This window comes from Vipera ursinii, assembly GCF_947247035.1.
Source record: "Vipera ursinii genome assembly, chromosome: 1".
Classification (NCBI taxonomy): Eukaryota; Metazoa; Chordata; class Lepidosauria; order Squamata; family Viperidae; genus Vipera; species Vipera ursinii.
Genome location: NC_139512.1, coordinates 55,081,069 through 55,104,162, shown reverse-complemented (window position 1 = coordinate 55,104,162; position 23,094 = coordinate 55,081,069). Strand labels below are relative to the sequence as shown.

The 23,094-nt window shown below is 38.5% G+C and overlaps 2 protein-coding genes across 4 annotated transcripts in view; both read left to right on the top strand.

Annotated features, from left to right (window-relative positions):
• Positions 1–7,923, top strand: part of PRORP (protein only RNase P catalytic subunit) — a 50,817-nt gene extending 42,894 nt beyond the window's left edge. For both annotated transcript variants that reach the window (XM_083348954.1, XM_083348953.1), the window contains 3 exons: positions 3,118–3,266; positions 5,629–5,824; positions 6,216–7,923. In XM_083348954.1, the coding sequence (XP_083205080.1) occupies positions 3,118–3,266; positions 5,629–5,824; positions 6,216–6,344 (474 nt within the window). In that variant the 3' untranslated portion in view covers positions 6,345–7,923. The remainder of the gene's footprint in view (positions 1–3,117; positions 3,267–5,628; positions 5,825–6,215) is intronic.
• A 118-nt stretch (positions 7,924–8,041) lies between these two features.
• Positions 8,042–20,384, top strand: PSMA6 (proteasome 20S subunit alpha 6). 2 transcript variants are annotated; one of them, XM_083349627.1, is made up of 7 exons: positions 8,042–8,261; positions 10,090–10,184; positions 10,680–10,761; positions 12,143–12,298; positions 14,747–14,925; positions 19,299–19,393; positions 20,159–20,384. In XM_083349627.1, the coding sequence occupies exons 1-7, from the start codon at positions 8,186–8,188 to the stop codon at positions 20,214–20,216; spliced, it is 741 nt and encodes a 246-aa protein (XP_083205753.1). In that variant the 5' UTR covers positions 8,042–8,185; the 3' UTR covers positions 20,217–20,384. The 2 variants fall into 2 exon arrangements, with proteins under 2 accessions (XP_083205753.1, XP_083205754.1); XM_083349628.1 differs by lacking the exon at positions 8,042–8,261 and adding an exon at positions 9,122–9,152.
• Positions 20,385–23,094: the final 2,710 nt, after the last annotated feature.

Sequence of the window (23,094 nt, the reverse complement as noted above, 5' to 3'; positions counted from 1 at the left end):
TGCAACCCCCACGCTACGCCACTGCACTACAGTCCTCGTGTTTCCCAGGGTTGCCCGTCATGCCAGACATTCCCTATAGCCCGATTCTTTAGCTCCCCACATTCCTTAATTTAAGCGAATTTTGTCGGTGCTCCGTGGAGAAACAATATGCAAATGCTGTTTATTTAACCGTGCAAAACTTTTTTAAGACTTTTCATTTCTGTTTTATGCATGGGCTGGGTGGGTCACGAAGTTTACCTCTGGGGACAGCCCGGCCACGCCCGCGCCCGTCAGCTGTTCGGCGGGCGAACACCCATTGCCGGTGGATCCCGCCTGGCTCGGGACAGCCCGGCCACACCCGCGCCCATCAGCTGTTCGGCGGGCGAACACTGAACGCCGGTGGAACCCGCCCGGCTCCGGAGACAGCCCGGCCACGCCCACGCCCATCAGCTGTTCGGCGGGCAAACGCCGGACCCGCGGCCACGCCAACTGCTGAGGCAGCCGTGGGGAGCCCAGCCGGTGGAACCCGCCCGGCTCCGGAGACAGGCCGGCCACGCCCGCGCCCATCAGCTGTTCGGTGGGCCAACGCCGGTGGAACCCGCCTGGCTCTGGGGACAGCCCGGCCACGCCCGCGCCCATCAGCTGGTCGGCGGGCGAACGCCAGACCCGCGGCTGCACCCACGGTCGGGGGTGAACGGGGGGGCCATGAACAGCCACAGAGCACACGTGCCGGCAGGGATGGCTGGGAGAAGGCTGGAGACGGCTGCCGGTGGTTGCACAGCTCCATCAGCTGAGAGGCGGCAAGAAACAGCCGCCGGCGGAGTCAACGAGCAGCTCGTCGTGGCACAGAATATAGATATGTTGCTAAGAAGGGGCCAAGCTTATACTTATACTCCGGCTTTTACTCGAGTCAATAACTTTTTCCAGTTTTTTGAGGTAAAATTAGGGGTCTCGGCTTATACTCGAGTCGGCTTATACTCAAGTATATACGGTAATTTATTTGGAATACTTCATGTGTTGTGGCATTCTTTCCATATTGAGGGAGCATAGTTTCAGTAATTTTTCAAAACAAATTATTCTTGCTTAAATGGAAGTCAAAGAAAAATGTATCTTATGGCAATAAAATTGAAAGTACAATCAATTATACATAATAGTTTCTAGAAGCTAAAGTAAAGAAATCCAGTGCCTAGCTATATATTTGAAAATGTTTTTAGAGATAACTTTATGGAAAGCAGTGCAGAAATAAATTTTAAAAAAAAATTCTTCGGAAGAACAGCACACACATACAAATATAGATTACTCATTATGGCATGATTTGTTTTTGCTTCTTGGCATCTTGAAGACAGATATTTTGGGGGTTTGCTGCTTCAGCTTTACCTATTTATCTCTTAAGATTCTATGGGAGCATTGTTTTTGTGGCAATAAATTAAACTTCAGCAACTTACTCTCATTTCCTAAGGAGTTGGAAAAACAATGTATTTTCCTCTTGAATCCATTCTTACAATTATTCTTATAGCAGTGAACTGAACAGATACTTTATATACAAACACAAAATGAATCAGTGAAGCATTTCAAGCATTCCACCGCCACCCCCTTATAAGGATGAAATATTGTGAGTACTTCTCATACCACGAAAGGTAAATTCACCTGAAGGTGACTTCCTTAACTGTGACAAAGCTGCAGCAGGTGATTAGCTGTTTGCTTGAGTCATAATTTCTTTGTGCCTTCATGCAACACCATTGAGGGAATTCCCATCTGAGAAATCTTTACATGATCTGAGAAGGAAGACATGTACAAAAAAAAACCTGACCTTTTTAAAAGCATGACTTGCGTGTGTACTGTGTTATTTTGCAATTTACGGTCCATGACTGGAATCTGAGACTTTGGGGTAGTGTTCCTGATTTATATATTAATTCTGTGCACTTTTGATTTCACATGGTCAGCTGCTACATTCTAATTAATTGCCGGGGTATTGAGACTATATTGCCGCTGCTGTCAGAGATATAATCATGTACGTAGCTTTTATGCCCAGGTACACATCTGCACTCCTGCTGTTCAAACCATGTATGTCTAGTCCTCAATCTATTCTGGGATATAATTAAGCCATTTCTCATCTCTACAGTACTAATATCTTGAATCACATTTATAATTTGGTGGAAGCATCTGCTATTCGTCTTATCTACCGTATTTGAATATGGATCGCTTTTGTACAAACAGTTGGGATATTTATTATGCAAGCCTATGGCAAATGGAATTCTTTTCTAATAATATTCATATTCTTATTGCTCCCTTTGCAGTTTAGGTGGGATTGTCTTAGATTTCTGTAGTCAGGGTTATTGCTTTAATACCAATTTAATTATGGCAGACAGGCTAAACAGCTGAGTTAAGCAACCCAATTTAAGGAAAGAATTCTTAAAACAGTGCAAAAGTCATGTGGTCTGAAGGATTTTGTCACGTCTTAGGTTTGGGGATATGCATTTGCTGGAATGAATGCAACATACTGAACTACAAAGTAACAAATCACTTTCACCCTATCACGTTCTGGAACTCAGTGGTTCGGTTTCATGTTGATCCCAGAAGGCTATGAAAATTGGATCATGATGATTAAGATATATAATACTGTACAGACACAGATTCTAATATTACAGGAAGGCAAGGTCAGGAAACTGAATTGTTGCAAGAATACACAAAGCTTAAGTTAATTTAGAATTTCTTTCTGACACGGGGTAAGTTCATTGTCTGAAAGAACTACTCAGACACCTAACTTTATGCCATTCTTGTAACAAATTTCTTTCCTTGCCTTCTTGTTATGTCTTCTTCTTCCTGCAGTGCTTCACACCTAGGCAAATCTGTAAATGTTACAGTTTCAGTGTGATCATTTTATTTCCACTTTTTCTCAAGGAAAAGAAGAAAAGCAACTCAGAATATGGGTGTGGTGAGGAACCTTCTCCATTTTCAGCCCGATTTTTCTAAACCCAACGTTTTAACAAATTTTGATTTTTTTTTAGTTCTTCAGAAATGCCTTGGGAAAGACAAATCTATAGGGATGATACCTTTGATTCATCACTAATCTAGAAAGAAAAGAATGATCAAGATCCACATTTTAAAACACTCTTTCCTTCCCCCCCCCCCACATAGCTGCTGGATGTGGTCTTCTACCTAGCGCAGAAGTATCATCGATTGCTTGTTCTCGGGCGTAGACACATGCTGAATAATTCATTTCAGTGGAAAAAAAGAGACATGGATGACATGCAGAAGAAAGCAGACTTCTTCTTTACGAGTAATACGTATGTTATTTGATTTTTAGAAACTATCTTTAGAAATATTTGCAATAGTTCCATGTTGCAATCAATATAAGCACTGAGGCTGAATTTAGCAACAAAAATAGTATACTGTATTTCATATATAAGAATGCTATATATTCTTGATATATCTCATTTTGCAATTGTGTAATATTTTCCCATAGACAAATGCAGCCTTTTCATTCAAGCTATTTTCTCCACAACAATGCATGCCTTGTTTACCAGGCAACAGCTTTGCATACCTAATTACGTTTGAATGCGATAAAGAACCAGATTATTAAAACCCACAACCCATAATGTGTTTTTTATTTACAAATTACAAGAAAAATTGACAAAACAACTATATGTCCAATTCCCCCCCACAGCTAACAATACCATTAATAGAACAAAACAAAAAAATAGAAACATGTAGATCAGGGGTGTCAAACTCAATTTCATTGAGGGCCGCATCGGCATTGAGGTTGCCCTCAAGGGGCCGGGTGGGTATGGCCAGGGTGGGCGTGGCCTACTGGGTGGGCGTGGCTAGAGTGCGTATGGCTTACTGGGTGGGCGTGGCCAGCTCTACATCGTTCGCCTCAAGGGTGCATGGGGACCTGGGCAGGAGTGGGGACAGATCTGAGGGTCTCTGGCAGGAGGAGGGTCTCTGGGCCAGGGCCAAGGCAGTGGGGGCCGTTCCCTCACTGTTTCCAGGATGGCTTCGCGGGCCGCATGAAACCACTTCGCGGGCCGGATCCGGCCCCCGGGCCTTGTGTTTGACATGTCTGATGTAGATGTTAACATCTTTAAAATGTTAACAACTTTAACATCTAAAGATTTTCCCATAAATCTATTGATAAAAATGAATACTCTGTTCCAAAAAGATATCAACTAATCACATAGTCAATTATATCGATCTGTGAGATTCTTCAAATTTTTACATCTCCAGCAGAAAAAATGAATATGACACAATATCTTGTAACTGGTCTTTTTTAAGTTCGATTTAAATACAATTTAATAAACTTCTTATCAAATGGAAGTTTTCAATTTAAAACAAAAAATGTTGACATACATTTCAATGCTTAACAAATGCCTCTGTTTATTTCTTTGAACTGATAGGAAATGTAATTACCTATTTTTAGCTAAAATCAGTCAATTGCTGTTTATTAATATAATATAGCTGTACATATTCTATCATAAACTCTTAGAACAAATTCATAGGGAGACCAGGAAGCAGAATACTTCACTTGGAGAGCTATTTAGTAGAAACTAAAAATGTTCCCTGGTGACTTAAGCATTTAGGTTGGGTGTCTTCAGATTTGTAATACAAGGGCAATTTGGAAATAAACCTCTGTTTGGTTATCAATGACAGACACTCGCAAATACTGAACTTTTATTATACACATTAGAAAACTACAACATTACATTACTTTTTGACATAATCGCCATTCAAATTGTCATAACGTCTTTCAAGGTTTGAAATTCCTTAGTAGTAGTTGCTCAGTGCCAAATCTGGGCTATAGGGAGGGTGATCAAAAACATCCCAACAGAACTGCTTCAAAAGTTTTTGGGTGCATCTAGCAGTGTGCGGGTGAGCATTATCGTGAACCAACACCACACCGGAAGTCAGCATGCCCGGACGCTTGTTATGGATGGCTCATCTGAGTTTTCGTAATGTTTCACAGTAGACGTCTGAATTGATGGTTGAACCACGCTCCATGAACTTTACTAGCAATACTCCTTTGGCATCTTCATATTTGGCAGGATTTTCTATGGCACCACTTCCAGTATGGCGTTTCATGATAATGCTCACCCACACACCACTAGAGGCACCCAAGAACCTTTGAAGCAGTTCCATTGGGATGTTTTTGATCACCGCCCCTATAGCCCAGATTTGGCGCCAAGCAACTACTAAGGAATTTCAAATCTTGTAAGATGTTATGATAAGTGCCTCAATTTGAATGGTGATTATGTCAAAAAGTAATATGATGTTGTAGTTTTCTAATGTGTATAATAAAAGTTCTGTTTCTGCGAGCGTTATTGATAACCAAATGGAGTTTTATTTTCGAATTGCCCTTGTACATTAAGTATGCAGGGTTGCATCCTTGGACTAAATATTTGGTACTGTTACCTTGATCTAAATATTGAATGCTATTACCTAGCTATTTCATATGTTGTATTGTACATATAAATTGTAAGTATATCAGTATATGCATACATATAAGTAAATAGATAAGTATGATATGGATATAATGGTAAGATCAAGCAAGTTAAATGCCTTGAAATAATTATTTGAATCAGTTCTATAGTACTTTACTGTGCAATGGTGTACATAATATTTCTGTTTGCCTTTTTTTTTAAAAAAAAATAGGTCTAAAGATGATCCATTTCTGCTCTATGCCAGTTTTCACTCAGGTGGTCACTGTATGATAGTAACTAGAGATCTATTACGGGATCACAAAGCTGTTCTTTCTAATACTGTTACTCGTCGCTTATTTTTTAAATGGCAACGTGGACATCAGATGGTGGTATCAAGCTATGTACCAGGGAAGATTTTAACATTTGAGGTATTGTTGCTCGTATTAGTGCTATTCTTGTTTAATAATTATCTAGCAGCGGTCTTTGTAAAGAAAACCCAGATTACTTTTTCCAATAAAAATATCCTTCAGCATAGTTTGTAATGTTTAATATTTATACATTAGTCTACTGAAAGATTGCTTTTGGATTACATTCCTTTATGAGAAACCATTTTTATCAATGCTGTGCTTGTACCCTTACATAAAAGAGGGTGAATGTATAGATGGAGATGGGGAGGGTGCAACTTGGTTCAATTTAGATCATTGCTACTAGCCACCTGGAGGATACCAAGTTTCCTATCTTTGGTTTAAAATATATTATTCAATCTTAATATTCTTGTATAAAATGTATAATGCAGCCCTGCCTTTCATTATTTAACAGGATGCTTTGCCATACGATACAATTGTGCAGACTGATGGTAACACATGGCACATTCCCTATGATGACAACTTGTCCAAGAGAGCTTCTTTTGAAATTCCAGTGAAGTGGCTCTGTCTTCGAAAGAAATAAAAGACGCTTTTTTTTGTTCAGAGTGAAAATGTATGCATGTCACCCTTATTTGAAATAAATTTCAAATAAACTAGTTAAAATATATTCATTTTCTAAGACAACAGACCTGGACTTAACTGAATCCCTAAGTTACATCAAAAATACTTAATTCTACAAATATTGGAAATTATTTATAATTTATAAATGATTCTTTATAATTGATAAATATATTTGTTGTTGAAACCAATTGCTTCTTTGATGGCTTATGAGTTGTATATTCTTATTTCTCTGCTTTTCACCAGCAACTTTATATTTTTCTTACATTTTTCCTTTCCAGACGTTTCCAGATGAACGTCTTGGTACCAGATTGCTCATCTTATGAGAAACAATTGTCTGTTCACTTTAGAATTTTACTATTCACATGCTCCAAAATTCTGTTTGATGGGTTATGATAAACTTTGCTGACATAAGTAGAAAAGCAGGGAAGGAAGGGCGGGCACTAAATATTGGAAGAATGACTGAAAAACAGCCAGTTTTGTGTTAAGTATGCTTATGGAATTTCCAGATTATACAGCTTCAAGAATGGAGATACATGTACAAAATTAAGTACAGATAGAAATTTACTTAAGTGTAAGTGCTTCTGGAGTTCCCATTTGAAAAAAGACTAAAACCAGAACTGGAGGTATCGGTAGGTTTTCCTTCCCAGTTACCGGTATATTATCCTCTTCGGTACTGAATATTTTGATTACAGTATGCACCATCCTTCAAATTCTTTCCAGCTAGATATCATACAGTAGCAATATTAAGCAGAATCAATACTGTGAATGAGGTACATAAGATGAATGTATATTTAGAATAAGAAATTTCAGTTAATGTTGATTTCAACACCAACACAGTTCTATATAGAATTATAGCCTGCTTTATTTTTAAGCAATCATTTGTATTTTTTCACAAATAACAGCAAAAATGTGTTAAATGGCTTTTCAGAATATTATGTAATAGTAAAAGATAAAAATATTTGGAAAAAGGTAGCTGATTCTTATGTTTATTTTAAAATTTTTCTATCACCCAAGGTTATATACACATTCTAATAAGTGATAACTTTGAAGCAATCAATATAGACATAAATGCATCAACTAATTTGCTGCAATTCATGAAAGATTACATCTTTTAATCAATCTGTTAGTTGGAAAAGGTGGTGCCAGACGCCTGCTTTCTTTTTCTTGGTTTATAGTCTACACAGGCAGCTCTGGGAACTCCTCCTAGCTTGCCATCCAATTACTAACCATGTCCAGCCTTGATTATCTTGAAATCGGTCTAAAAAGTCTTTTAAAAAGCATCCATCCTAGCTCGATTACACGATTCCGTAATGGAGCACAATTTCATGTCCCTCGGTTTCCAAGAGTTTCGTTACGAAACACAGACTCACACGTTCAAACAGGGCTACCGAAGTTCTGCGCGAGAATAGCCGCTCTTTAAAGCATTCGCACGTGCCGTCTTGTCAAAAGGCGCTTTTTACTCTTACCCCCACTCTCAAAGCGCATGTGCGGCAGCAAAGACGTTTAATTTCACGGGTTTGGTCGCCGCGATTATCGCCGCTTCTGCGTCTGCGCGTTGCATACCGTGACTAAGGAACAAACGAATAGGAAACAAAAGTACTTAGCTCTTCCGCTTCTGGGAGGGGAAAAAAAAGCCTCCCAGTTGCGCCTGCGCGAGAGCACGTAACCCGGAAGTACTACATCTCGCTTGCTGTTTCCCCCCCTCCCCTGCCGCAGCCGCTGGAAGTAAGAAATCTTTTGCATGCTGTGTTTGCGGGCAGTTTCCCCGCTGTTGCTGCTTCGTTTACTTTTTTCCGCGCGACCATGTCTCGAGGCTCCAGCGCCGGGTTTGACCGGCATATCACTATCTTTTCCCCTGAAGGGCGCCTGTACCAAGTAGGTAAGTGAGCGGCAAAAACCGCCTCGTCACGATGCAGGACGGCGCTTCTCTCTCTCTCTCTCTCTCTCTGTCTCACTCTCACTCACTCACTCACTCACTCAAAAGAGAGGAAGAAAATGCACAGCTGCTCGTTTCTTTCTCAAAAGTGGTGCGCCGACAGAGACACGGCGGAGCAGTAGCGTCCAAAGAGACCGTACTGCAAATCACAATGGCTTTTAAGCCATTCACTTACTGTATAAGGCGCTTTGATAAGTTTCTTCCGAGTAAACGTGTGGGCGTGCTGCTTGAAAAGATGGACCAGTTTTCGGCAGCGAAAACCTTTTTGTCATGGCTTGAAAGCGAAAGCGAAACAAAGTGATCCGGGAAAGTGAGGACGTATACTTAAGCGCTAGTCCCTTGGACTGCAAGGCGATCAAACCGGTCAGTCCTAGAGGGGATCAATCAACCCTGACTGCTCTTTAGAAGGCCAGATCCTGAAGCTGAAACTCAAATACTTTGGCCACCTAATGAGAAGGAAGGACTCACTGGAGAAGAGCCTAATGCTGGGAAAGATTGAGGGCAATAGAAGAAGGGGACGACAGAGAATGAGGTGGCTGGATGGAGTCACTGAAGCAGTAGGCGTGAGCTTAGATGGACTCCAGAAGATGGTAGAGGACAGGAAGGCCTGGAGGAACGTTGTCCATAGGGTTGCGATGGGTCGGACACGACTTACTAACAACAACAACAATACTTAAGCGCTAGTAGATGGGGGGGAGAGGAAAATAAAGCTGCAAAAAAAGCTTTCCCCCCACCTGCGAAAGTTTACTGCTTTGTGCCTTTTTCTTCTCAGTGTTGACTTTGTGTCATTGCTCTGAATTATCAGGATTAAAGCTCAGATGGGTGCCTCTTCAGGTGCGTTGTAGTACAGTTTACCTAATTCCCAGCTTTCTGCAATATTAGCTGCACGGTCTGGGAAGTGTAGTCCAGTAGTACATTCAGAGGTCCCCAGTTTGAAGAAAGTTGGTGAAGAAGTACTCGGCTTTCTTTCTGGCATTTACTTGTGAGCCCTTTAAAAATTCAGAATCGGTTGGCATGTGGAGATATACTTCTGTGAAGTTTTATGAGGCTTATGAGTTATTGACCCCACATATTAGATTCTGCCCCAAATACTCTGCGAGTCTGATTACATTTCTACAATATTTTGCATGCTGTATTTTTATACACCAAGCAAGAATTGTGCTAGAGTCATAATTCTGTATGAGACTAGGTTTAGCACCTAATAGTACAAATGTGAATGCAGAATATGAAAATTCTAAATAGCAACAGCACTTAGACTTATATACCGCTTCATAGTGATTTACAGCACACACTAAGCAGTTTATAGAGTCAGCCTATTTCCCCCAACAGTCTGGGTCCTCATTTTACCAACCTTAGAAGGATGGAAGGCTGAGTCAACTTTGAGCCGGTCAGGATCGAACTCTTGGCAGTGAGCTGAATTAGCCTGCAATATTGCATTCTAACCGCTACACCATCACAGCTCGATTATAGCTATCTGGATGCTTTAAATAAAAAATACAATAGCATCACTTTTAAATGGCACAACACTCCTGGGCCATGCAAGCAAGTGGGAACCAGGCTGCGCAAGTGAGCAAAGCCACATCCATGCACATGCAGAATCCAGGCAGGTGTGAAATCACACCCTTCCCAATCTGTCAAAAAAAATACCCTCCAGGGAACCAGTCCTGGCACCCAAAAGGTTGGAGTCCACTGGTCTAAGACATGGTTTTGTATCTGATGCTGTCGCTGTTACAAGTACTGATGGTAAAATCTGTGTTCAATGTATCACTAGAATATGCATTCAAGGCCATAAACCAAGGTGGACTGACATCAGTAGCTGTTCGTGGAAAGGACTGTGCAGTTGTTGTCACACAGAAAAAAGTACCTGTAAGTATTTCTTAGCAAAACCTATAGTATGAGTGTATGGATCATCCTTGACTACATGTATGGTTGACTTGTATCTTTGTTCCTTGATTTTTAATTCTTCTGTGCTTAGTCTTACTGTTGGAATTGTGTAGAGGGAAGGAAGATCCAGATTTTGAAGTTAGGGAGTATATTTTATTTGGAGAGTTGTAGATTTTCCATAATGTTTAGTTCAAAAGATAATTGAAAATTGTTATGATAAATTGTTATGATAAAATGAAGTTATGATTATGTCACTGGAATCAAGAATATTTTTAAGAAGAATTTTTTCTAAGTAAATGCTCCTGTTCTCAACCATCAAATGTCCTACGTATGACATGAATTAGATATTTTTCCTTGTTGTTGTAAAAAAAAACCTTTATTCCTTGTTAATGATGTATACGTCACTACCTCTGTGAGGGGCAGTTAAAAAAATCTGATAAAATAACAAACATCTTAAAATTGTATTTTATCATTTAGGACAAGCTACTGGATTCGAGCACAGTAACTCACTTATTCAGAATAACTGAAAATATAGGATGTGTAATGACCGGAATGACAGGTACAACGTAAGATAGTAAATAGGATGTACAGAAGTGAGGTATCTCACTTTATTTTTGTTTTAAATAATGCTTTAATATTGCATAATCAAGATGATGGTCTAAAGCAGAATCCCCCAATCTTTTGGGCACCAGGGACCAGTTCTGTGGAGAGAGGTTTTTCAGTGGACCTGAGGGTGCATGGTTTTGTGTGCTGTCTTCATTTTATGGATGGGGCTTTGTTTGTGCACGCTAGTTGCTGGCATGCCGCAGCCCAGTATTGGTCCATGGACCGGGGGTTGGGGACCCCTGGCCTAAAGGCAATGGAACACATTTTTAGAAATGGTATTAGGCTTTTAGATAATGGTACTAATTTTTAATTCATCCACGCTTTTTAAAGTGCCTGGGAAGGGGAGAGAGTAGAATAATATTTCAGATTTGGAGGGATATGTTTTAGGCTACAGTAATCCTCAACCTATGGGCATTTGTTCAGCAACCATTTGAAATTATGATAATGCTGAACAAATAGTTGTTATGACTGGTCCTCAGAGTTCCAGCCATCCTGGCAACCCAGTGATCACACGATCTTGATCTGAGCACTTGGTAATCAGTTCATACTTAAGACCAGCTGCAGTACCCCACATAACATATTTGCCATTTGCAATCTTCCCTGAAGCTTCCCTAGAAAAATCAAAGGGGAAGCCAGCAGGGAAGGTTGTAAATTGGTGGTGTAAATCTCCTCTACCTGCATATCTTCCCCAGCCCCTCTGTGCTCATGCTGCAGCCAATCATGCTGCACCCTTCTTGGCCCTTGTAGTGCCTCACTAACATGCCTACATATCTGTCATGTGCCCTCTACAGTCCATCCTTGCACACACCCGACTTTTCCCTCCTGCATACTTCCTTGCACCCTCCCTCACATCCTCCTTGACCCACACTGGTTTTTATACGCTTCCTCTCACCGTTACTGACCCATACCACACCCCTTTCACACCTTCTCCAACCCTGCGTTGCACCTCTTCACATCCTTACTCACTTTCCCTGACCTCCCTGTCTTTTAAGTTAAGTGAATTTGTTGTTAAGTGGATTTGGCTTCCCATTGACTTGGCTGTCAGAAGATTGCAAAAGCTGAGCCTGGGACACTGCAACCATAAAAATACATGCCAAGGGTCTGAATTTTGATCATCTGACTGTGGTCATAAGTGTGAAAACAGATTAATCACTTTTTTCAGTGCCGTTGCAACTTTGGTCATTAAACGAATGGTTGTAAGTTGAGGGCCACTTGTATATTCTTAGGAGTATAAGAATAAAAAAAGCCTTTCATTGGGATTTAAGTATTTTTTTCCTTGCGGTTATACTATTATAAGGCATATGAGAATGATTTTGGATCTTTTATTTCAACAGCGGACAGTAGATCCCAGGTGCAACGAGCCCGCTATGAGGCTGCTAACTGGAAGTACAAATATGGTTATGAGATTCCAGTGGATATGCTATGTAAAAGAATTGCAGATATTTCTCAGGTCTATACACAGAATGCTGAAATGAGACCTCTTGGTTGCTGTAAGTATAAATATAAATTGAAAATAATAATAAACTCTTGGAAGCTGATATGTAATGAAGCTAGGAAATCTCATCACAACTCATCTCCACAAAATATTTTGGCATATATAAAATTCATTTTTAATATTAGAATAAAGGCTGGTATTCTGTTATCAATCATTCTGTTGAACGCACAGGGTTGCAATCTGCTGCCTTTCTTTTTTCCCCCATTACCCTTTCTATGTAGTTTAATTAGTATGGCCTGTGCTTTGAGATTATAGACGTTATTGTCAAAAATGTCTGGAAGACGTCAGATTGTGTACTTCTAACCTATCCCATATAATTCAGCAGCCATATTAATTGGATATTGCACAATCTTACTTATTTTCATTCTCTTGATTTATTTCATAACTGCAGCAATGTATGTCATCAATTTAATTTTTTAGAGAAGCTTACTTGACAGATGAATGTTAATGCTGCTTTCAAATGAATATGCTTCTTTCTGGCATACTGCATCCCAACCATAAAAAAATAAAGAGTGAATTCTCATACAAAAGCTTTATAGACTTGTTCCATTTTAAAATGTTTCCATTGATTGATCTGAATGCTTTTTTCAAGTTTACTTTTTGTTATACCACTCATCGTGGGATGGATCCCTGATTATACAGTACTAACCAAATAAAAAAAATAATGCATCAAATGAGATTAATGTTTACTGTTCTTCAGAATAAAGGCTTGGCTTTTTAATGTATTTTACCCTAAAATGCTGACCTATATAAATTTTAATGCAATGAGTTCATTTAATTGAATTTTAGTTGTATTTGGATGACAACATGGGGAATTGTATTTGTTCAGTGTTAATCTAAGAGACAGTAGAATGATTTTATCATATGAGCTAGTGAAACAATTTTTTAAATGCATTTTCTTATGTCAAGGATGCGGAGTCTACTGATGATAGATGTGTCTGCAGTAGGATTTATCAGCTGTCATTTTCTTAGTTTTGCCTGGATACAGTATTTTCTAAAGTTCCTGATTGTGCAACATTTAGTCAGAAACTTGGTTATTTAAAATAGTTATATATAAATATTTATTTAAAATACTGCATATTTTATGGGATACCTAAACTTTCTAGTCATGGGTGTTAAATGATAGATTAAAAAGCATGGAATGAAATCTTAGGTAAGTCTCTTGATTATTTACTAAAATTCTATTCTGTACACAAGTTGATTCTTAAGCGCTGTGTATTGTTGAACAAAGAATTTTAAAATGAGAATTAGACTCCAGGAATTAGAATTCTGTCAGCTGAATTATAAGAAACTATAGAAGTGAAGCAATCTTCAAATTTATTGGAAGTTCCATTAACACCAGGAATTTGCTTTAAAATGGAAATAGGATATATGTATGATGTCAAGTTTCCGACTTATGGGCTTTTCAAGTGACTCTGAGGCATTGTTTATCTTAAAAGTCCTTTATTAGCTTGACATATGACATGTTAACCAAAAGTTTTTTATTTTTATTTATTTATATCCAACATTTATTATTTTTATAAATAAATCAGGATAGCAAACAAATCCCATTCTCCTTCCTCTTCCTATTTTCCCCATAACAACAACGCCATGAGTGAGTGACTGGCCCAGAGTTACCCAGCTGGCTTTCACGCCTAAGTATAGCACTAGAGCTCATGATTTCCCAGTTCCTAGCCTGATGCTTTAACCGCTAGATCAAACTGACTTTCCCACTAGACTAAACTGGCTTTACTGTCTGTCTGGCAAACTTTTGCTTACATTTTTCCAAATCCACAGAACTGATTTTACACATACAGATGTTTAAAAAGGAAATATATTTTAGATACCATTTTAATATGAGCTGTAGTTCTACTCTTAATTAGGATGTTGAAGTCTGACAGAAAGGAAAATAAATAAATAATGCCTTTACAGTATATATCTACTAAGAGTTGAAGAAGATGCAACCACTGCCAACAGAATTATAAGGAAACCGAAACAATGCTAGTCATTTTTTTCTCTTGAAGGAAGGAAAGGAAGGGAGCATGTATTGTTGGGCAGGAAAAGGGTGAGTTTGGCATTTGCAAAGAAGGTTCTTGATTATCAAGAGTATTTTTGGTTGCTAGGCTTTTAATCTTCCTTCCAATTCTCAAACTAGGAACAGCAACAATCGTACATCTGTTCTAATAATTTTAACCTGCCCACACTTTCAATTTGGGAAGAAAACACTTAGTGAGCCACACCAGAATTGCCATACTGAACAAAGGCTGAAGTTTATTCATGCATGTTATATATAAAGGGAGTATAAAAAAATCTTGATTAGAACCAATTTCTTTGAAATAATAAGAAAGCTATTCTTTGTTTATACATTTTGTATTTTGTTCGCTGCTGTTAACTGTTCAGATTCACAATGTTGATATGTAGTTAAATAAATAAAATAAGCATCCAAATTATTATTTCCTTAAAGGCATGATTATGATTGGCATTGATGAAGAAAACAACCCTCAGGTGTACAAGTGTGATCCAGCCGGATATTACTGTGGGTTTAAGGCCACAGCTGCAGGAGTCAAACAAACAGAATCAACTAGCTTTCTTGAAAAGAAAGTGAAGAAAAAATTGGACTGGACATTTGAACAGACAGTGGAGGTAAGTCCATAGGACAGGTTGCCTAGGCTTAATGGGTTGCAATCTCAAATGGAAGAAAGGGTTTGTGATGGAAGCCCTGTTTGCTTCAGTGTGGTCACTATAACTATATAAGATGTTTTCTTCTCTAAGTGGTATGTTTAGAGTAAAATTTGCTTGTGTGATTTATTATTATCAGTATTTTCTATTCTAAAAACCCTGAAATGCATCCCAACTGGCATTTCATCTTTCTGCAGCATGTTGCTAAACCCAGTTGAATACACAGGCAGATGAATAACACTTTTTATTTCTTGTGAAAAATACCATTGTCTTCCTTGGCAGAGCTTTCCTTTAAATCAGTTATTGCGATGTCAGTGATGAATTAATATTAGAATACAGTTACTCCTCACTTAATGATCATTTGTTCGGCGACCATTTTAAGTTACAATGGCACTGAATGAATAAGTTATGGCTGTTGCAGTGCTCCCAAAGTTGCATGATCAAAATGCCTGCCCACAATCACTACCACAGCGTGTGCTTCATTTCCCTCCTGCCCACCTATCTCTCCCCCAGCTTTGCCCTCTTGGCTTCCCTTATGCAGCCTCCCGAAAGCTTTGTGAGGCTGCATAAAGGCCTTGTGAAGGACCAGCCTCGGCTAGGTGCACCTCAGCAGTAGGAGGAAGAAAGGCACTGGTCAGGGAGGGTGCAAGGGTGTGTGTGTGTGTGTGTGTGTGTGTGTGTGTAAGTAAGAGAGACCGTTTGGGACAGGGAAAGTGCATGAGAGTTGCTGTGTGACTCAGCATGGAAGGGTGCATGAGATGCAGCATGGATCAGGGAGGGTGCACAAATGAGCATGCAGTAGGAAAATTCCCTATTATAAATAAATAATGGGTGGTTAAATACGATATATAAATAAACACGTGTTGTTAGACATGCATTTGGCATCTAACTTACAAGTATGGCAGCTGTTAAACCATACAGGGGCACGCAGTATTCTGCTCCGGAGTAGACCAACCCTGGTGCTGATGACCTGAAAGTGGTAGCTGAAGCTCCCCATTTAGTTCCACATAATTTCTGGAATATATTTTCCTTGGTATTGATTTTTGCCGCCGTATTCTCTAGGTCTACCTTGTAGGAGAGAATCTGGTCCAATGTTACTCCAAGGTACTTTGGATGGAGATTATAGGAAAGCAAGTTGCTGTTTAACAGACCTTTGGGGCTTCATATGCTAGTTTGCTGTTAAGGTGGAAGCACGTAGGTACTGTTTTGCTGGTGCTAAGAGCGAGCCTTCAGTTAGCGAAGAATTTTCCCAAGATTTTAAGATCATTAAACAGGTGGTTGTCTGCCGCCTCCATGTGTTTTTCTTGTGCTGCTATGGAAAGCACTGGAAATCTTCCCTTTCAAGAAATCATCGTAAAACAATTAAAAAATTAGAGTGGGTAGATAAATTTGTAAAGACGTTAGAAGAAAAGATTGTGGGATAATGGTTCATTGCACAGAATCAATGCTTGTCAAAAAAAGTGAAAATGTCTGAACTCTGAAATGTTTTGTTATTTAAAACAGAGCCAGGTACGGTAGTGGAATCATAAAAATAAACTGGGAATGAGCTGCGTAAGTGTATGTGGTAAAACAAGAACTGATAGGATTGAATGAATGGATAATAAATGATATTATGAGTGATATGTAATAATAAATGATAATATATGAGTGATCAGTTCAAGGAGAGTAAATGGGTTGTGAAGGCTGAGAAAGTTGTAGTTGAGATTCTCTAAAAGAAAGGTGGAAGTTTAAAAATAAAATGTGAGCTACAAAGCAATGTAGGACAGGGTAAAAGTGTGTATCTTTTTTAAAAAAATGAGTGGCTTGACTTAATTTTTTAAATTCACTTTCACTTTTAACAAGAGATTCCTTTAACTTTTCCTCATTTCCAGCCATCCGTACAGTAGAACTAGTATATTTAAAGTGATTGTTTCCCCTAATAAATCAATTTTGCCTTTTTCTTTGTTTTTTACATTTCAGGATACTTGCTTGCTTTTTCATTAAGAGTATAATGAATTTCAATCCAGACTTCTTTGTGTGTTTTATTTATCAAATCAAAACTGTTACATTTATTATTTGTCTTCATCATTTAATCATATGGAATATTGCTGAGATTTTGTCTTGTTGGTCTGATGATGTTATTTGTTTTCTTTAAATTGCGATTTTGCAGGGTTTGATTTGCAGGGTGAGCTGAAGTCAGCACCAGACCTTGTTTTTGCTGAGCTTTTCCTTCCTTTTTGCTTGCTGAGTTATATTCCGGTGGTTTGAATGTTGTTCATTTGGAGATGTCCGCATCCAGTCCATTATTTTTTCAGATTGTTGGAAGAAAACTTTTATGCTAATAAGCATATTTCATTCTATTTTATTCCATTTATTTTACACAGATGGAATGAAATTTGACTTATATTTTCTTGGCAGAACACTTGTAAGTCTGTCTCTAGATTTTTATTTTTTTAGACCAAGGCCAATTTTTTAAATTATGGGTAGTCCAGAGCCAACAATATCAACTGGGACTGAAATTGCTATCACTAAGTGATGCAGTTGTAAAGCATAATGTCACATGATCATGCCGCTTAGCAGCAGCAATTGTGGTCCCAACAACTGTGGGGGTTGTTAACGACCTTGTTTGACCCTGACTTAAAACTTCCTACCAGCTTTCTCACTGACTGCTTGTAGGAAGCCAGCAGGGAAGGTTGCAAACACAATTCTCAGACTATGGGACTCTGTGAAGTCATGAGCCAAGCACCCAAATCACAATCATGTGACCCCGTAGGGATGTTGCTATGGTGGGAACTCTGAGGAATGGTTAGGACTACCTCTCCTTCAATGCTATTATAGGTTGGAATGGTCACTGAATGAGTGGTCATTCAATGGTAACACCCTGTGTTATTATAGTTTTATAATAAGCACATCTTTTTTTGGTATTGTGTCAACAGAGTGTTGCAAGTTACCACAGATTTTATTTTATTTGATATAATTAAATAATTAGGTCAGGTCTGCCTCCTCAGACTATTTTTTTTAAATAATTAAAACAATAACCTAGTCCTCATAGCAATAGTATTAAATGTGCCTTGTAACTATTAGGGCATAGGGAATTATAATACAGGAGATGTATTCATTTTTGAAGACCCTTTTTAAACAATAGCGAGAATTGTGGCAACTATAAACCTGTCACTTTTTCATAAGTGCTGATAATTTACCGACTATTTAGCTATACTTAGGATCAAGAGAAGGAATGTTTATTGCTTGCATTAGATCGTTGTTTTGATCCAGGCATTTACCGTAACTAAATTTATGCTGTAGAACTAGCTGTATTTTTAGCAATGCTTAGGATAAATGAATATTCAAGTTAGTTCAAAGTAGTAAATTTAGCTACATATAAGGTATGTATACTTCCCTCCCCCTTGATTATAGTACAGGTGATCCTTGATTTACAACAGTTCATTTAGCAACCATTCAAAGTTACAGTAGCACTGAAAAAAGTGACTTACAATCATTTTTCACACCATTGCAACATCCCCACGGTGACATGATCAAAATTCAGATGCTTGGCAACCGATTCATATTTATGACGGTTGCAGTGTCCCGGAGTCATGTGATCAACTTTTGTGACTTTCTGACAAAGTTAATGGGGAAAGCAGATTCACTTAACAACCATGTTACTAACTGAAGAACTGCAGTAATTCACTTAACAGTGGTAAGAAAAGTCATAAAATGGGGCAAAATTCACTTAACAAATGTCTCGCTTAGCAACAGAAATTTTGGGCTCAATTGTGGTCATAAGTTGAGGACCACCTGGAGATACTTCAGAACAGTAGTAATTTTACTAAAATAATTTTAAATGTTCTGGAAAGCTTTGATGGCTTGAACGCTATTAGGAATTACACTGCTATTTACACTCCTATTATCTTTACAAATAATTTCTAACTATAAGAAATTAATTTATAGGCTTAATTTATTTTATTTATTTATTTATTTATTTTAATTCCATTTATATCCCGCCCTTCTCCGAAGACTCAGGGCGGCTTACAAGCTTAGCAGTAGCCTTCATTCTATGTATATGCCTGCTTATTAGGGCTTTCACACACACACCCAAGCAGCATTATTACAAAGTCAGCTTAATTGCCCCCAACAATCTGGGTCCTCATTTTACCTACCTCGGAAGGATGGAAGGCTGAGTCAACCTTGAATAGTTTTCCTTTCCAAATCTGCTAGAAATTTGCATTTGAAATACCTATAGATAGGCTTTGTCTATGAAGGGACAAAGATTAACAAGTGTCTAAAATAAAAACCAGATTTGTACATTAACCAGTACTAAAAATATTTCTGATCAAATTTGTTTTATGTTTTACTTGTAGACCGCAGTTACCTGTCTTTCTACTGTTTTATCCATTGACTTCAAACCATCTGAAATAGAAGTAGGGGTTGTTACAGTTGATAATCCAAAATTCAGGTACTGTAAAATTGATTTTTTCCCCTTGTTAAGTAGGTTGATTGTGGCTATCTTAATTTTTATAAAAATTACATAGGTATGCTCTCTATTACCTGTACCCTGGCACTAGTGTGTGGTTAGTTTATTATGTAACATTTGGTGTCTACACTTAAAATATGTCTGATGTGAGTGCATGTCACTACACTGTCAAGTAAAAATTATAGACCTTTGGAATCTAAAGGGAATTGCACAGCAGCAATTAATATCACAGCATTTGCATTGGCAAGGAAAATATAAGACTTCTTTGTTAACATAATGCTGGAGATACTAGGTACAGGTTAGCATAGTATCAACTTTAATAGTTTACTGTTGATAATTATATCAACAGTAATACTTTTCATGCTTTGTCTGTAGACCCTAGCATAGACTGAACCCAGATATTCCAGCATATGGAACTCAATTAAATGCACATAGATTCATTTATAATGTTTCCTTTATCAAATTAATTTGCAGTTGGTTTAATTGTGCTGAGAATCCCTGAAGGTATTTGCTTATCCCGCCAGATTGGGTAGGACAGACATGCTTCATGTCCCTTCCCTTAAATGTTGCCATTATACAAGACTTAAGAAGTTATATTTCTTTGCTTTTATTGATTATATATATTGTGTTTTATTCAGAGATCGTCCAGAATTTAGTTTTAAAATGAGTAGCTATACAAATGTTTTAAATAAATAATGGGATTATTGGAGGTGAATAAAATGTCCATTGTTTTTTCCTTCTTTGTAGGATTCTTACAGAAGCAGAAATTGATACACACCTTGTCGCTCTAGCAGAGAGAGATTAACTCTGTTTAAAATTGCTCATTCTGTGATTGCAGGGCAGAATGTCTGGTGAATTCAAATGGGTGGTTCTGAATTATGGGATGAAAACAGAATGCTCTGTATCTGATGTACTTCTTCACCTTGAATAAATAAAGTGAGGTTTTGGAATGGTTTGTTCTCTTATAGTTTGATATTAATTGCACTCATTTCACATGCTAGTAAAGTTATGCTTAAAATCCTACAAGCTAGACTCCAGCAGTATGTGGCTCGAGAACTACCAGAAGTACAGGCAGGATTTCGAAGAGGCAGAGGAACTAGAGATCAAATTGCCAACGTATGCTGGATCATGGAGAAAGCTAGGGAGTTCCAGAAAAACATCTACTTCTGCTTCATTGACTATGCTAAAGTATTTGATTGTGTGGATCACAACAAACTCTGGCAAGTTCTTAAAGAGATGGGAGTACCAGACCATCTCATTTGTCTCTAGGGAAACCTATATGTGGGTCAAGAAGCAACAGTGGGAACTGGACACGGAACCACTGATTGGTTCAAAATTGGGAAAGGAGTCCGGCAAGGCTGTATATTGTCACCCTGCCTATTTAAATAATATGCAGAGCACATCATGAGAAAGGCAGGGCTAGATGAATCGAAAGTTGGAATTAAGATTGCCGGGAGAAATATCAACAACCTGAGATATGCAGATGATAACACTCTAATGGCAGAAAATGAAGAGGAACTAAAGAGCCTCTTGTGGGTGAAGAAGGAGAGTGCAAAAGTTGGGTTGAAACTAAACATTAAGAAAACCAAGATCATGGCATCTGGCCCTCTCAATTCCTGGCAAATAGATGGGGAATAAAGAGGTAGTGACAGATTTTATTTTCCTGGGCTTCAAGATCACCGCAGACAGGGACTGCAGCCAAGAAATTAAAAGACGCTCCTGGGGAGGAAAGCTATGGCAAATCTAGATAGCACACTAAAAAGCAGAGACATCACCCTGTTAACAAAAGTGTCTATAGTCAAGGCTATGGTCTTCCTAGTTGCAATGTATGGCTGTGAAAGTTGGACCATAAGAAACGCTGAGCACCAAAGAATTGAGGTCTTTGAGCTATGGTGCTGGAGAAGACTCCTGCGAGTCCCTTGGACTGCAAGGCGTTCAAACCGATCAGTCCTAGAGGAGATCAACCCCGACTGCTCTTTAGAATGCCAGATACTGAAGTTGAAACTCAAATACTTTGACCACATAATGAGAAGGAAGGACTCACTGGAGAAGAGCCTAATGCTGGGAAAGGTTGAGGGCAAGAGAAGAAGGGGATGACAGAATGAGGTGGCTGGATGGAGTCACTGAAGCAGCAGGCGTGAATCTAAATGGACTCCAGAAGACGGTAGAGGACAGGAAGGCCTGGAGGAATGTTGTCCGTGGGATCGTGATGGGTCAGACATGACTTCGCTGCTAACAACAACATAGTTTGATATTAAATTTATATATCAGTGATGCTATAACTCAATATATAACTTTTATTGTTTACATATGAAAATAATTTCCTTTGAGGATGTAGTATAGTCTTCCCCATCTTTTAAGTCTTCCAAAATTTCAGTATCCACAGCATAATAATAAAAGTTCCCTTAGTGCTTTTGGAAATGCAGCAGAAATATTCTATATTGATCTTCTGTATATGTGAAAAGATAGGCCCACTGATTTTATTTTCTGGATAAATGTGGAGCACTAGCTTCATTTACTGTATTTTTTTAGCATATAGTGCAAGTCCAGTAAGCAGAGGTGAATGCAATATAATTGAAATCCAATTGAAGTGAAAAAAGTTGTAACATTCACAAAACTGTGTTCATGTATATGATTTGTAAGAAGGAAAATGGGGTATACAAAACATTTCATTTGAAACAGTTTGAAACACACCATTTTGTACACTCCTAGAAGTGCTTCCCTCAGTCTCAGTGAGTTTCTAAATGTTCAGCATATGTTAAAAGAACCATAGGAATGATTTCAAAATCTATCTTGGGTGTGTAATTTATTAGGCTAATTTGTCTTTCACCAATCGTGCCTTCTCAGATGTGGTACATGTCTGCTCCAGTTATCGCAGTCTTTGCGATAACTTAAGTTATAACATATGAAAGCTCTTATGATCTCCAGATCTCTTCATCAGTTAAAATTCCAGAAAAGCAGGTTCAGCGAGGGAAGGGGAAACTGCAGCCATTTTCCATTAAGATTTCTCCAGGTGTTGACATGAGTTCAAGTTGCAATTAAAACTGCTTACATTAAAACTACTGTTTGATCAGCATTTTTGGAAAAAAAAACCATATCCTCAATTGGCCTTTCATCACAGTCAGCAAGACTTTTAGCAGTTAAAACAACATATAAAAATACAATAAAAACTCCATGAAATGTTAAAAGTATTTATTGTTTTAATCTACTTCATATCCTAAGAAAAAGTCATTAAGTTTTTAATTTTATGTATGAGTTTTCATTTCTGCTGAAACTTAACCTGGATAATACTGTGACTTATATTTCAAGAATCCAGCAAACCTTTGCAGTTTATATAGAAATGTATGCACACTTTTCAAGTTTTAAATCACCATCCTGACCTTGCAGCATAGAAGATGTAACATGAATTCTTCAGATGAATTTACAAACCTTTCCTAAATTCTCTAGAAACCTTGTTAAACATGAAATAGTAAACTCAGAAAATGATTGGTTAAGACCTCAACAGCAGGAAAAAAGAGATTATGGCTCCCTCTGCATGCCCTCAAACATAGTTTAGAACAGAGGTCTCCAACCTCTGGGCTGTGGCCCACTACCAGGCCACGCCCTATTCAAAACTGGGCTGTGCAAGTGAGGGGCAAGTGGGCGTGCTCAAAGTTCCACTCGCGCAAGCGGAGGGCGCCTGA